At 33.9% G+C, this 13629-nt stretch overlaps 2 protein-coding genes across 3 annotated transcripts; one reads left to right on the top strand and one right to left on the bottom strand.

Moving 5' to 3' along the window:
* The first annotated feature begins 444 nt into the window (after window positions 1–444).
* On the top strand, window positions 445–1203 carry LOC106390159 (chlorophyll a-b binding protein 3, chloroplastic-like). The gene is made up of 3 exons (XM_022701108.2): window positions 445–686; window positions 781–942; window positions 1046–1203. The coding sequence occupies exons 1-3, from the start codon at window positions 561–563 to the stop codon at window positions 1154–1156; spliced, it is 399 nt and encodes a 132-aa protein (XP_022556829.1). The 5' UTR covers window positions 445–560; the 3' UTR covers window positions 1157–1203.
* Window positions 1177–7650, bottom strand: LOC106390151 (myosin-2). 2 transcript variants are annotated; one of them, XM_048751603.1, is made up of 23 exons: window positions 7386–7649; window positions 6489–7133; window positions 6071–6172; window positions 5852–5995; window positions 5619–5769; window positions 5502–5529; window positions 5267–5435; window positions 5130–5193; window positions 5004–5017; window positions 4833–4917; window positions 4642–4745; window positions 4431–4569; window positions 4228–4346; window positions 3977–4129; window positions 3793–3882; window positions 3641–3718; window positions 3363–3521; window positions 3100–3285; window positions 2682–3023; window positions 2358–2601; window positions 2162–2277; window positions 1878–2078; window positions 1177–1795 (listed from the first exon to the last, which is right to left on the bottom strand). In XM_048751603.1, exons 2-23 carry the CDS (start codon window positions 6954–6956, stop codon window positions 1331–1333), a joined length of 3621 nt encoding a protein of 1206 aa, XP_048607560.1. In that variant the 5' UTR covers window positions 6957–7133; window positions 7386–7649; the 3' UTR covers window positions 1177–1330. The 2 variants fall into 2 exon arrangements, with proteins under 2 accessions (XP_048607560.1, XP_048607559.1); XM_048751602.1 differs by having other exon boundaries at window positions 5267–5529; window positions 7386–7650.
* Between the last annotated feature and the right edge of the window lie 5979 nt (window positions 7651–13629).

Genomic DNA, 13629 nt, shown 5'->3' with positions numbered 1-13629 from the left:
ATGTATAAATAAAAATATTTCACATTTGAGTCATTCTATAATTCAAAAAATTTAATAGGCAATGATAAAAAATATGGATTAAAAAAGATGGATTAGAGATACTCAAAATCTAAAGTCGTTTCTTATTGGCTAATCTCGATATATCACTCATATCAATATCCCCTCTGATCCTCCCTCCCTTCTTCTCATCCACAAAAAAATTACTTATACATCATATATTTTTTTTATTCAAACTTACTAGTAGTATACATCGTATATACAAAAGTGTGTTAAAAATAAAATAAAATTAAAAAAAACAGTTTTATTTACCCTTTTCTTCTAGTGAAGCTTTGAGAAAAATGGTACTATAGCACATTCCAAAACTAAATATTTAACCAACTGTAATGTCCATCTCAGAACATCTCACTCCTGTCTATATCCCCTCCAGATTCTTCTCCTTCTCTTCTCATCCACAAAACATTAACATAAAAGTCAACCTACTTTAGTTCAACACTTCACCAAATAGCAAAGAATAATAACAAAACCACAGAGAAACAAACCCCTCAATCCGAGAGAGAAAAATGGCTTCAACATTCACAAACTCAAGCAGTGTGTTCTGCCCAACAACATTCCTTGGCCAGACTAAAAGCTCCAGCTTTAACCCTCTTCGTGATGTTGTCTCTCTCGGCTCTCCCAAATACATTATGGTCTATTCCTTTATGTTCTAAACGTCTCATATTTAAAGGTTTCATCTTACTTCTTGGATTCGTGTCTAATGTTTATTTAATTTGACATGTGAAGGGAAATGATCTTTGGTATGGACCAGACAGAGTGAAGTACTTAGGACCCTTTTCAGTCCAAACTCCGTCTTACCTCACCGGAGAGTTTCCCGGAGACTATGGTTGGGACACTGCCGGTTTATCCGCAGACCCTGAAGCCTTTGCCAAAAACAGAGCTCTTGAGGTTAGTCTCTAACTCTCACTCACTTACTTTTGCTGAGCTCAAGGTGAAAGAAATCAAGAATGGAAGGTTGGCTATGTTCTCAATGTTCGGCTTCTTTGTTCAGGCTATTGTAACCGGGAAAGGTCCTTTGGAGAATCTCCTTGACCATCTTGATAATCTTGTTGCTAACATTAATGCATGGGCTTTTACAACAAAGTTTGTACCTGGAGCTTGATTTGATGTGATCCTTTGAAATGATATAAACATAATCTTTCTTGTGCCTCTCAAGTTACAAAACTCTATTTGCTTCTATGCACAAAAAGAACAAAAGACATCTTTCTCACTCTCAGTTGAATCTACAATGCTCCCAATCTAACTAATACAACAAACCTAAGCGAGTGCTTTATCCTCATTTGCCCCACCATTTCCGGTGACGGCGTTTATCACTATGGAGTCTTGCTTTAGTCTCTCTTAATCTAGCTTTGTAATCCTTCTTCCATGTCTCAAATCTTAGCTTCAGTCTCCTAAATTCATCTTCTGGATGTTGCTGTTGCTGCCCAGTTGCCTCCGGTTCAACTTTCACCTCCACAATGGCTCTAGCATCTTCGTCAAAATTGAGTCTCCTTTGATCAAACTCTCTCGCGAGATGATTAACAGCGTTCAAACTTCCGTTGAGCTCTCTGCTTCTGAGTTCTGGAGTGTTTCCGTTTGTGAAGTTAGTAGTGGGAGTTCTTAACCCTGGAGTTGCAGTAGTAGACGTTGTGTCCTCCGATTCATAACCGAAAGGTGATGTCGATGTGTCTTGTCTCCCTCCTCCTGCTTGACCTGTAACGTTCTCTGTCGCTAGACTCTTTCTAGCAGCGGCTAGACTCATCTGAAGAAAGGCAAAAAAATCCGAAGTTAGAACATTTCATAATCTTTGTGTCAAGAATCAGTTTTAAGTATGAGGAACTCACCTGCAAGGATGACATTTGCTTTTGCCATGTTTCCTCCATTGACTTCATTTTTATTTCATACTCTGACCATTTCTCCTCAAACTGTCTCAACTGCTCTCTCAATGCTGTGTTTTCTTCTTCCTTCTGCAATAAAGCTGTTTCAGATTCCAATACCCGCTTCTGGAGATCAGACATAGCTGATGGTTGAACTTTGAACTCCTCCTACATCACAAAGGAGAAAGAGAGTTATAGTGTAATAATGTTTCTTTCAGAAAGTGGACAATCTTTCTTTTGATAGTAAGTACCTTGTCTTCTGATATCCTCAGACCAGCTCTCTTCTTTGATAATGTCGTCACATTGAGTAACTCTTTCTGTCTTTGCATGCTGTTGAATCGTTTTCGAGCTAACCATCCTCTAACAGCTGCAAAAAGAGAAAAAAAGAATGATGAGCCTTAAATCCTTATTAGCAAATTTGAGAACCAATATTTTCCGCAGTCTTACCAGACTGCAAGTGTATGACTGCAGTCAACTCTCCTGTGCTTGCTTCAGAAACAGAATCTGCATGGAGCTTTGCTTCAATATCAAACATCCTTCGGCCAATCTCACCTCGTACATATGACTGAAGTACCAATGCTCCGTTTCTCACACTTTGAAAGTATTCACGAGACAAGTGACCACGGAGACGCTTTTGTAATCCCACTATCCCTTGAAGAATTTTCTTTCTCCTATCTTCAAAGATACCAATCTATAAAAAAATTGTGTCGTTAAGCACAGGATTCGGATTAAGCAAACAGCCACTACATCTCTGCGTAAAGAGGTACTTACTTGTCCAGCTCTTAGGTACAGTTTTGTATAACCAACTTGATACATTTCAGGATGAACATCATACTGTTTCAGAACAGCGATTGATACGCTCAGAGGATCCTGAGAGACCTTTTTGTCTGACAATAAGAACCCATATCTTCCTGCAAACTCTTGATGTGTCAAACGAGTAGGATATCCAGATCTTGATATTCTAACAACCTCCAACACGCCGCAACATCTAAGCTGTTGTAGGACGAGGTCCTCTTCATAAACCCTGGGAAGCTGCTTCGAATTCGGCTTTATGCATCTGATGAAGTGCGGGGTTGTGTTCTCTAACGTGTTCATCAACTTGAATAGTTGACCCTGTAAGAGAGACAACAATGTGAGTAAAGGAAGATTGCAACTGAAATCAAAGCTGCATAATTCAAGCATCTTTTACCTTAAACTTTGTCCCAACAGTTTGGTTTGTTGAGTCAGACAGCAGAAGCGGCTTCTGAGATTTGTTACGCATTTTAGTAGAAAACAGTTTCAGCAACTGACAGTCGCATGATGCTAATAGATGGATAAGATCAGCAGGCAACGGATCCCTGTTCTTTTCCAAGAACCCATTTGTATCATAGAGAACCTGTGAACAAATAAAAAATAATCATTCACAGAAAGTCCCATAATACAAGAAAAGCTACATATAAATTATCAACTAACCTCTCCGGCATAATGATTAACTCTGAAGGCTCGACCTCTCTCTCCTTTGAAGCAAGAGTTGGTCTTCAAGTGTTGCTTGAGCTTGTTGGCAAAGGTCAGATCCGTTGCTTTGGGAAAATTTGATTCCTCGTCTAGTACAGACAACAAACCAATGGGTTTCTGCACAACCAAAACATATGCAAGAGATTACTTTCAAAACATGCAAAAATGTCTTTATAGAAGTAGAGTAAAGCCATATATATATCTAGCTCTTCCTTGGCAGGCCATTAATTAATTACCTTCTCGATGAGATCTAAGCACTCTTGATTATCTTCAAACTCGACCTTGGTCCAATCAATTCCATCCTCTTCATATTCCTGAACAGAGAAGACGATAATGAATAGAACAGTAAAGCATAAATCATATCATTTTAGACCAAAAGAAAACTTACCTCTTGTTCAAGTTTAAATAAATGACGGTTGAAGTGCTGCTGCAGCCTCTCATTTGCATAGTTTATACAGAACTGTTCAAAGCTATTATTCTGAAACCAAGAAGAAACAACATCATCATCGCAATATTTCAAAAAGAACTAGAGTAATACAAAATCTAGAGCATATATGGGTACTACTACTAACCTTAAATGATTCAAACCCATATATATCAAGGATGCTTATAGATCTCCCAGAGATCGATTTACCGACTTCCAATGCAATGTTTATTTGCTCAACAAGCCAGTCAAAAAGGCTTGCATAAATAAACTTTGCTATTCCATCCCTCATGTCGGTTGCCTGCAGTTAAAACGGGACAGAAACTCATAAAAAATCACCTTATGATCAAATACTATATGAAAATAAATATCAAGACTGATGACACCATTAAACGTTACCTGGCGCAATGTAAGTTTTTTGGCAATACAATCCGCACCAGCTTGAAGTTTACGGGTAGACAAAACCACCATAAGCTCTTCTAAGTTGCAGCCCATTAACATAGCGGCATTGGTGACAGCTGTAAGAAATTAGCAGCCAAGTGATAAGCGAGCATCACCAAGTTACAGGTTTTGATGAGTTAAGAGACAGTAGATGATTCTACCTTCATCTGCTACCACCTCCACATGATTTTCATTGTCTGTAACTCGGAAAGATACATTCCCTAGCCACAACACCGCTGCAAGCAGTGCAAATACGCGCTCTTGGTGCTCTTTAGGGATTTGAACAATGTCAAAAGCTTCCTACAAAAGTAGAGAAATGACTGAGAAAAAGAATGGCATCTTAACCATGGAAAAAGAAACAGAAGCAATTACCAGTAGTTTGCGAAATTTCTGAGCATCATCAACACCGTCGATGGTCAAGCAATCACTCTGGTTCAGGTAGGTATACTCACTTGCTGTTTTAAGCTTCAATCTCTCTACAAATTAAACCATTTAAAATGATAGTTTGCCCAAAGAAAAACTAAGCAATATTTAATCTTGGAGATTTCAGTTTGTCATGTTACCTTTCAGAATTGGGGAAGCACCTGCACACAACTCATAGAATATATGGTAGGATCTTTCGCCATTGAACAGCTGAGCCACTCTTGACTGGTCAAAGGATACATAACCATTAGTGACCAGTTGCTAAGTAGTGAAAGTCAAATGAAAAAGATTCTCAATGAAAACAAAGTTACCTTCTCTAACAAAACTATACGCAAGTAGTTACCAAAGACATGGAGAAGAAGACAAAAGAAACAAGTGAGCTCCAAATCCAAACAATATAACAAAAACAATGGTATGGATGCTCAGACTATACTCACAAGTTTCAAGTTTGGCTCCACATATCTTTCCCATTGCACTAAAATGAATCTCTATGAGTTTACCCTGCGCCAGTTAAGATACACTGTTTAGAGTGGCAGTGAAGCTGATGGCTAACTTGACGGAGCAAGGAACTTACAAATCTGCTAGAGTTAGCATTTCTTGATGTTTTAGCATTCCCAAAAGCTTCGAGTATGGAAGTTGTCTTGAGGATCTCATACTCTACGCCACAGCTCCCTCCACCAAGAGCTGCCAAATACTGCATTGCATACTTGGCCGTCTCAGTTTTCCCAGCTCCACTTTCTCCACTGCACAACAATAAATAATCAATTAACCAATACAAAAAAAAGCATTCAGAGTGTAAAGACTCGTACCTTATAATTATAGACTGGTTCTTCTCTTCTGCATGTACAATGGTTCAAAAATGTAAGTGCCAGATACTCACTGGAAGACAAATCAGGATGTAAAATACAATGAATGTGTTTCCTCACCTCTCATCATCTCGTCATAAGCTGCATCCGCCACAGCATAAACATGAGGAGCATCCACAGCCTTTTTCTGATAAGCTGAGATGATATCATTTCCATAAATTTGGACACTCTTGAACGGATTGACCGCAATCAATACCGGCCCTGCCTTACTCTGTAAAAAGAATGAGAAACGCTAAAAGTTAGGTAAGAACTAAAAGTGAGAAACTGATCAGAAGAGTTTGCAGTAAACTCACATAGATCACGTCTTGCGAGTATCTAACACGAAGGTTATAAAGAACGGATGGTTCGTTTAAATAGCTAAGCTGTATAAGGTCTTCAACACCTTCCAAGATATCTGGGTTTGCTGGGAAAAGATCTTCAGTAGACACTTTCACAACCTTTGATAGCAACAAAAACTCAATAGTCAGAACGCAGAAACCAAAACTGTAACAATATTACAAAAAAAGGCTTACATTTGCAGTGGACAACATAACAAGCGATGTATCAGCAGAAGTGGACTGTATCTTCCCCAGTTGCCACTCCCCATTTGCAACCCGACACCAAACTCGAAGTTTCTGAAATACAATACAAACACAGTAACCACAAGTTCCCAAAAACCAAAGTTCTATATCTCAATTTTACATAGGTGGAAAAAAAACTAAACACAAGTATGATACCTCTAAGCAAGCTATCTACCAAGCCAAAACTTATTCATATCTTACCAAGAGAAATACTTTTCTAATCACAAAATTTCAAAATCTCACTGTTTAAATCACACCAGTAAAAGACTCATTACTGAGATGATCTCCCTTGTAGATGATTCATTCAACTTCACAAGAATAAAAAAAAAAGGAACGAAAGAGTTAACAAGAGACAGCATCATCAGCTTACCTTGTTAATGAAATACTCAAGATTATTGTTCCACTCAGGTTTCTGCTCCTCCTTGTTCTCCACTGAACTAACCTTAGTAGCAGCACTAACCTTAACACCTTCCCCCTCCTCCTCTTTCTCCTCCAATACATACGGAGACTCTGAGCCATAACCAGTCCTCATCTTCTTGCTCCCGAAACTCTTCCTCTTAACTCCTAAATCCTTCTCTTTCCTCTTCCCTTCCTCTTTCTTCTCCGCCTCAGTTTCTTCCTTCCCGTTCTGATTCTGATCTTCCATGACACTGCTAACATTAAACTTCGCCGGAAGCGACCTCCGAGCCGAGGGAAGACGAGCTCTGGAGTTAGGCCGAGAAGGAAGCGCAGGAGGCACATCTCTAGGCCGATCACACTCATCCTTCTGCCGGAGAGACTCAAGCATCTCCTCGAGAGAGCTTTTCGCTAACGTGTTCGGCGACGCCGATAACATCATCCCCCTTTTAATCCAAATCAGACCCAACAATGTATCAACGGAACTGGACAAACCCAACACCTCAAAATCAGAACTTTTGGATCCTTTCGAGCTTCATCATAAACCCTAATTTCTCAAATCCGTCATGCACACTTCCTCGAAACAGGAGAGAGAGCTTCTCGGGAATAAGAACCTGTACTGAAAAAAAAACAAAACAAAATTACAGAAATTTAGAGAAGAATCTCTAAGCATTTGTAAACGCAATCTCCATTTCTGGTAAGAGATTTGGAAAAGAAAAATAATTAAGTTGACAAAAACAAGAAAAACATCGATTCTGTCCAAACGAGAAATCAACAAACAACAAAAAAAAACTGATCTTTGGACAAACGAAGAAGACAGAAACAAGAAACAGAAAAGAGAGAGAGAGAGAGAGAGAAGAGCGAAACTTACGAGGTCAATGGAGACAACAAGACAGAGAGAGATACTCTCTCTCTCTCTGGTTTAGTTTGTTAATGGAACGAATTGCTTTCCTGAGAATAATTTTAAACCCTAAGATTCACTCCTTCTGAGAAATTGATCCAAAAGATGACACTTTTTGCCTCTGTTGTGAAGATAAAAAAAAAGAGTAATCAACAAATCGCTCTGCTCTTCTTCCTCTTCGACCAACAAACAAATTCAAATTTTTTGTCTTTTTTTTTTCCTTCGCTCAGACAAATAAATGGTCCGAATTTGAGTTGTTATAAAAAAAAATGGTCCGAATTCGAATTATTAGTGAGAAAATATATTTTCGTAAAACGTGAGTCGTAAAAATAAAGTTCCTATCATAAAACGGTCGCTTGAATGTACCCCTGTTTTTTTAGAAAATTACAGTTAAGGTACTGAATTTTTAACTTTAATCATATCAATCCTTCTGGTAATTAACCCCAACTGTCATCAAATCGTGAAATGACTAACTAGGAAGTGAATACACATTTCAATTTGTCTTTTCTTCTTTGGCATACTTCAAATTTATCTTTAAAAGTGATCAAATTATCCACTTGATTACCTTAGATATGGATCATTTATCAATCTTTTGGTTTTGTAACCAAAGCTAGATTAGATAAATATAAAAAAATGGCGAGTAAATATTATATGTGATCATATTTAGGTATAAATAAACTAAAAATTCCTGATATTTATTAATTGGGTTTTATATAAAAATGATTTTAAATTTAAATTAATTTTATTAGTTGCTTAATTTTTTTATAGATTTTGTGTATTAGTAAAGATAATTCATTTCACATACTTTTTTATTATTAGTCTATAGATTGATCATCTAATTTTCAATATAAACCACAAGCCACTTAATAATGACCAAAGCTAGCTAGCTTATTAAAAATCAATAATATTGTTTTAAAAGACTTATCCTCAAATTATGTAGTGATTGTAGAAGAGTTTTATAGTTGTTCTTGTGTCTACTTAATCTATTTATTTTCTAGCAATGATCTCTTAACTTTCTATATATAAAAAGGCATTACCAATATGTTAAATATGTGTCTTTAAGTTCAAACTTATATGTTAAATTCTTGTGTCCACTCACTTGGTTTTGTTACATTTGATTTATTTGTTTTTACGTTCAAACTTATGGGTAAGGTTATTTAGAACTGAAAAAAAAAAGAAGCAAATGTACTAGTATATTTTAGTTGTGAACATGAATAGAAAATTTTGAACATTAAAATAGATCCAAAAATGTTAAAAATCATTATTCAAAAAATAAATGTTAAAAGTCAAAGTTGTTGTAGATAGAACGTGAGGAGGGTTTGATTCAGGGCTTTTCATCGATCAAGTATGACGATAATACCCATCAGTCAAGGCGCTCACGTTAGCAACTCTTCAAATCTCTCAACTCCAACTACCATTTCCATTCTTCTTCACAAACTTGGCCCTCCCTTAGTCCCTTTGGTAATCTCAAGATTAATGGCAATTTTTTTTGTCACAAAAAATGCTATAGTAATCTATGTTTAGGTTTGAACTTTTCATTCTCTATTACTTTCACTGTATCTTCCAAAAAACCCCTAATATTCTTGGACGAGACTACTCTCAAATTCAGTACTACATAATTCAGGTGACTTATACAGAGATTTTAAATTTTGAATCTTATGAAGAAGATTGTAAATAACAATTTCAATATGAAAAAGGCAGTAGACGTGGCTCCCGCTAATCTATATTATAAAAAAGCACTTTAGACCAAAAGCATAGGAGAGCGAGTCACTAATCCGGCTTAACATATAAAGGTGTGACAAGTCGTCAAGACCCATCAACAACTCCAATAATACAAACTAATGTTCCAGATAAATATTTTTCATTAACTGGTCACCCTTATAACTTGGATCATGCAACTATTTGTTTTGTTTATTGTGTGCTTAACATGTAAAACCAGCTAGGCTTTCAATAGGGGAGTCCAAACAAGCCAAATGGGAGACTATAAGCTTGTTACTTTGGGGAAAACGAGATGAAACTTGCCACCATTCGCCTGGTCTTTTATTTACATATGGTATGAACATCTCTTAGGGTAAATGCACGTAATAATTTTATTATTCTTTCTTTTCATAGTTTTTAATATGCTTGGGACGGAATTGCTATTAGCTCTTCACTATTAAGAATTTAGATTAATCTTAACCATCACAATAAATTCATTTAGGTGCAATCGACTAACAAAACTTGACTCAGTACTTATTAAAACGGTATTTTCAAATATAATTAATCTGATATGAACAAAAATATAATTAATCTTTTAAAACTTGACTCAGTACTTATTGCATACAAGATCCTCAAAAAGCTACATAACCGGATATTTAATAATTATCAACTACATTTTATTTCTTGTGGTGTTAGTACTCAGTGCTGGAATCGTGGGTCAATCCGACCGACTCGCCCCTGTCGTGAATCAAATCATTTTTTTATTCAAAAACTCGATCTTCATAACTAGCAAATAAAATAAATTATATCCGCATCCACCTCGCCAAAACATGCAGATAATATTAATTATATTAAAAATAATTATTTTCTTTAAAAATAATTATTGTAAATTATATAATAATTGTTTTAAAAATAATATTAAAAGTACATATTTATAATAAAAATTATATAAATATTTATTATATTTTATATATTTTTACGAAAAATGTTTCTAAAAAAAAAAATTTGTGGGTTGGTAGATATCTAAGACTCAAATTTCGACTGACTCACATTCGTCCTGCTTAAAATAATCTCGATCTGTACCTGCATCTATAGTTTAGATTTTTTAAATTGTTCGACCCACACCCATTCTACGGCGGGTCAAATAGGGGGGGGGGAGGGGTGGGCGCCTGCAGGCAATGGTTAAAATTCGCGGCTCTAGTTACTACTCACCGGATGTACATTTATTTCAAGCGCTACAAAAAAAATTGTGCTAATTTAGATTTGAGGTGAAGTATATCGAACTACATAAAGGTTATAAGATGATATCATCATTATTTCTTTTAACCAAAGAACTTCAGAGCAAAATACAGACTAAATCTAAAAGTCTGCAGTCGCGGTAGGAATTTCATAGCAACCAAAAAAACGTTTGGTCAAATCAATTTGTGACCTAAATCCACGAACGTAAAGGATGATAACTACTAGACATATGATAATTCTTTTTTTATACAGTATATATAATTCGGTTGTTTAAAATTTCTTGTAAATGATTGCTTATCGAAAAAGTTCATCATCCACAGAAACTTTGGTTCCGTTGGTGAGTCTAATCACTCTAATCAAACACAGTGCTTAGAGATTCTAGCTCCAATTAGTTCACGTCAATACTCACAAATATCTATTTTAGAGTATCTCCAATCCAACATCAAATCTTCAAATTTTGAAGTTTTGAATAATGACATCTCAAATTTGAAGTTTCATTATTTAAAACTACTATTTATTTTCTTTTTAGTCCTTATAATTATTTTCTTTAACAAATATATCTAATAACTTTATTTAGCATAACTTAAGTACACCAAAATAAAATAAAATAATAAATATTACATAACATGAAAATAAAGTTCACACAATAGAAAGAGTTGACACAATAGAAAGATACATTAAATAAAGTTCACACAAAATAAAAAATACATTTAACACAAATTAAAAAAAAATTATACAAACACTTAAATATTACATATCTTACGGAAATAATGTTTGAGTAATTTGACATGTTATATGAAACTTTCTAAAAATTATGTGTATGTGTGTTGTTTTATTATATATGTAATTTATATTATATAATATAATATTGCGTGTTGTATAATATATACATAGTATCTTTTATATATATTTTTGAAGTTTTATCATTAATAGTAATTTTTGTTAATGTCAAGGACTATAATATAAATAAATATATTTTTAAGGATTTTTTTGAGGATTATATGGTTGGAATAATCAACCCTCAAATCCTCATTTTGAAGTTTTATTCTCTTTAAAATAAGGTATTGGATTGGAGATGATCTTATAAAGATTCTAGCTCCTCTAATATAAACCTATCTCTACTGTAAAAAGTATATACGTTCGTTAACATTTTAATCGAATCCTTCCATACCAGAAAGTTATACTAGTTAAAGTAGACTGCAACATTTTGAATTTTGATGTATCCGAATCTTTAAAAAGACAATGATGGGATGTGTTTGCTTAGGGTACGTGAATTATAGGGCACATAATAGTCGTTATTTTGAATGGGGGGGAATGTACTTATATTTACATTTATTATCAGGCTTCTTACGTCGAAGCATATTAAATATCAGCGGTCTATGCATTCAAATAGTTGTTACTCATTTGTACTAGCATTACCAACAGCCCTCACATAGTCGGCAACTGAAGTTACCACCATTTTGCTTAACTTACGTTGTTCATGGATCATGGTAACGTTTTCATTTCAATTTGCGATCTATTTTCTTGTCTTTTTTTTAAATAACAAAAATATAAGTTGCTTTCATTGTTTTTTTGTCTTCTTACTCAAAAAATTAATAAACTACAAGTTTTTTCTTACCAACTCTCTATGTCAACAAGTCAAATATGCATCCTTTGATAGGCGAATTTTAGATATTTTACGTAAAGACAAGTTAAGATTTTAAATCTTTTAACTGACTTGCTTATTTATTTCATCCCGCGTTTTGTTAATCATGCTGAATGGAGAGGTTGTTTAGACCTTATAGTGGCTTAAATAATAAAACACTATTACATCAATTTTGTTTATTTCTTTAGTAATACGAATTTTGTAATTATCTACTTCTATCTAATACAATTTTATACATTCTATTTTCTTAAGAAAAAGTTGTAGACATTTGGTTTACCAAAAATAAAAACTGTAGACATTTGATGCGATGAGTTAAATGCCAGCATCATTGAGCATGATAATAAAGGTCCAGAGACAATATTATTTTATTTATGTCTGACATATCCGAAAGGGAATGTCCTCATTTATACTCATGTCTCTCCATGTTTATCCCAATCCCTTTGTCCTAAAGTCTCTGACATTCTTCTTCTTTTTCCTTCTTTTGTTGTTCTCGTGCTCTTATTCGGAGTATGAGAGAACCGTATAACTCGCCTAATTATTGAATTTACTGCAAATAGTTCCCAGTAAATATAAATATATTAAATTGGAGTGTTTTTAGTGGTTCTTATGTTTTATTATTTAATTTGATTTAAGATAATATATTTCATTTCTTTAAAAAAAATTGGTTATGTAAAAGCTTTATAAAAAGTAAATTTATACAAAATCATAATTATAATTTTTGGATATTAAAATTATTCAAACAATATATCAAATTTTATTTCATATTTTCAAATATATACATAGGTAATGTTTATAATATTAGAACCATTTATGTATTAAATATTTTAAAATATCTAAACACTACATACACCTATTAAAACATTTAGCTTTTTAAAATTTTAGGTTAATATTATAATTTACAATATACTACTTATTCACATTTAACTCATATATAATTTTTAGTTTATTAAATCGTATAGTATTAAATAAATAGTCTGTACATATTTTTTTTTGTCAAAAGTCTGTAATTTATTTAAAATTAATTAATTAATAAAAAGTTAATAATACAAAAATAAATATTAGTTTAGTGTTAAATGTTACGAGTTTGTGGTGGTTTAGTGTTAATTTGTAGCCGTACGCTATATGCATATATAGTCAATGCCGCATACAGGACAGATTCAACACTATGATGGACCCAACTTTATATTAATATTAAAAAAAGAAAAATTAAAGAAATTTTGTTTAAATGTTGTAAGAAGTTAAATTATTTTACATTATTATATTTTATTGTATCATATTTATTTGAATGTAATATTTTACATGTAATTTAGTTATAAAATTTTCGAAAAGAAAAATTTGGTATAGGCTTCGGGCGTTCGCACTGACCGTCCCATGTACTCAGTCGGTCTTGACTTTATACCTCGATGTATATGTTATTTGTGTGAGTGATGTATAAACGTCGATTGGATTATGTGGAATGTCAAATACTAATACAATGTCGTTGAAGTCATGGTTAACTAATGTATTTAGTTTTTTTTTTTAATTATTGTTGTTACTGATTTAGATTAGGATACATGTAACATCGTCAACTAACTGGCGACTAGACTATATATAGTATATATATAATCTTGTTGAAAAATGGAAAATGGTGGT

This window comes from Brassica napus, chromosome A2, assembly GCF_020379485.1.
Source record: "Brassica napus cultivar Da-Ae chromosome A2, Da-Ae, whole genome shotgun sequence".
NCBI classification, from domain to species: Eukaryota; Viridiplantae; Streptophyta; class Magnoliopsida; order Brassicales; family Brassicaceae; genus Brassica; species Brassica napus.
This window is presented reverse-complemented; position numbering and strand designations above follow the sequence as displayed.

Excerpts from the sequence above, each read along its gene's own strand:
- LOC106390159 (XM_022701108.2), top strand. The coding sequence starts at position 561 with ATGGCTTCAACATTCACAAACTCAAGCAGTGTGTTCTGCCCAACAACA. Across the intron at positions 687-780 it reads GCTCTCCCAAATACATTATG|GGAAATGATCTTTGGTATGG; the intron begins GTCTATTCCTTT and ends TGACATGTGAAG. Across the intron at positions 943-1,045 it reads CCAAAAACAGAGCTCTTGAG|GCTATTGTAACCGGGAAAGG; the intron begins GTTAGTCTCTAA and ends TTCTTTGTTCAG.
- LOC106390151 (XM_048751602.1), bottom strand. The coding sequence starts at position 6,956 with ATGATGTTATCGGCGTCGCCGAACACGTTAGCGAAAAGCTCTCTCGAG. Across the intron at positions 5,996-6,070 it reads TTATGTTGTCCACTGCAAAT|GTTGTGAAAGTGTCTACTGA; the intron begins GTAAGCCTTTTT and ends TTGCTATCAAAG. Across the intron at positions 2,278-2,357 it reads AGTCATACACTTGCAGTCTG|CTGTTAGAGGATGGTTAGCT; the intron begins GTAAGACTGCGG and ends CTCTTTTTGCAG.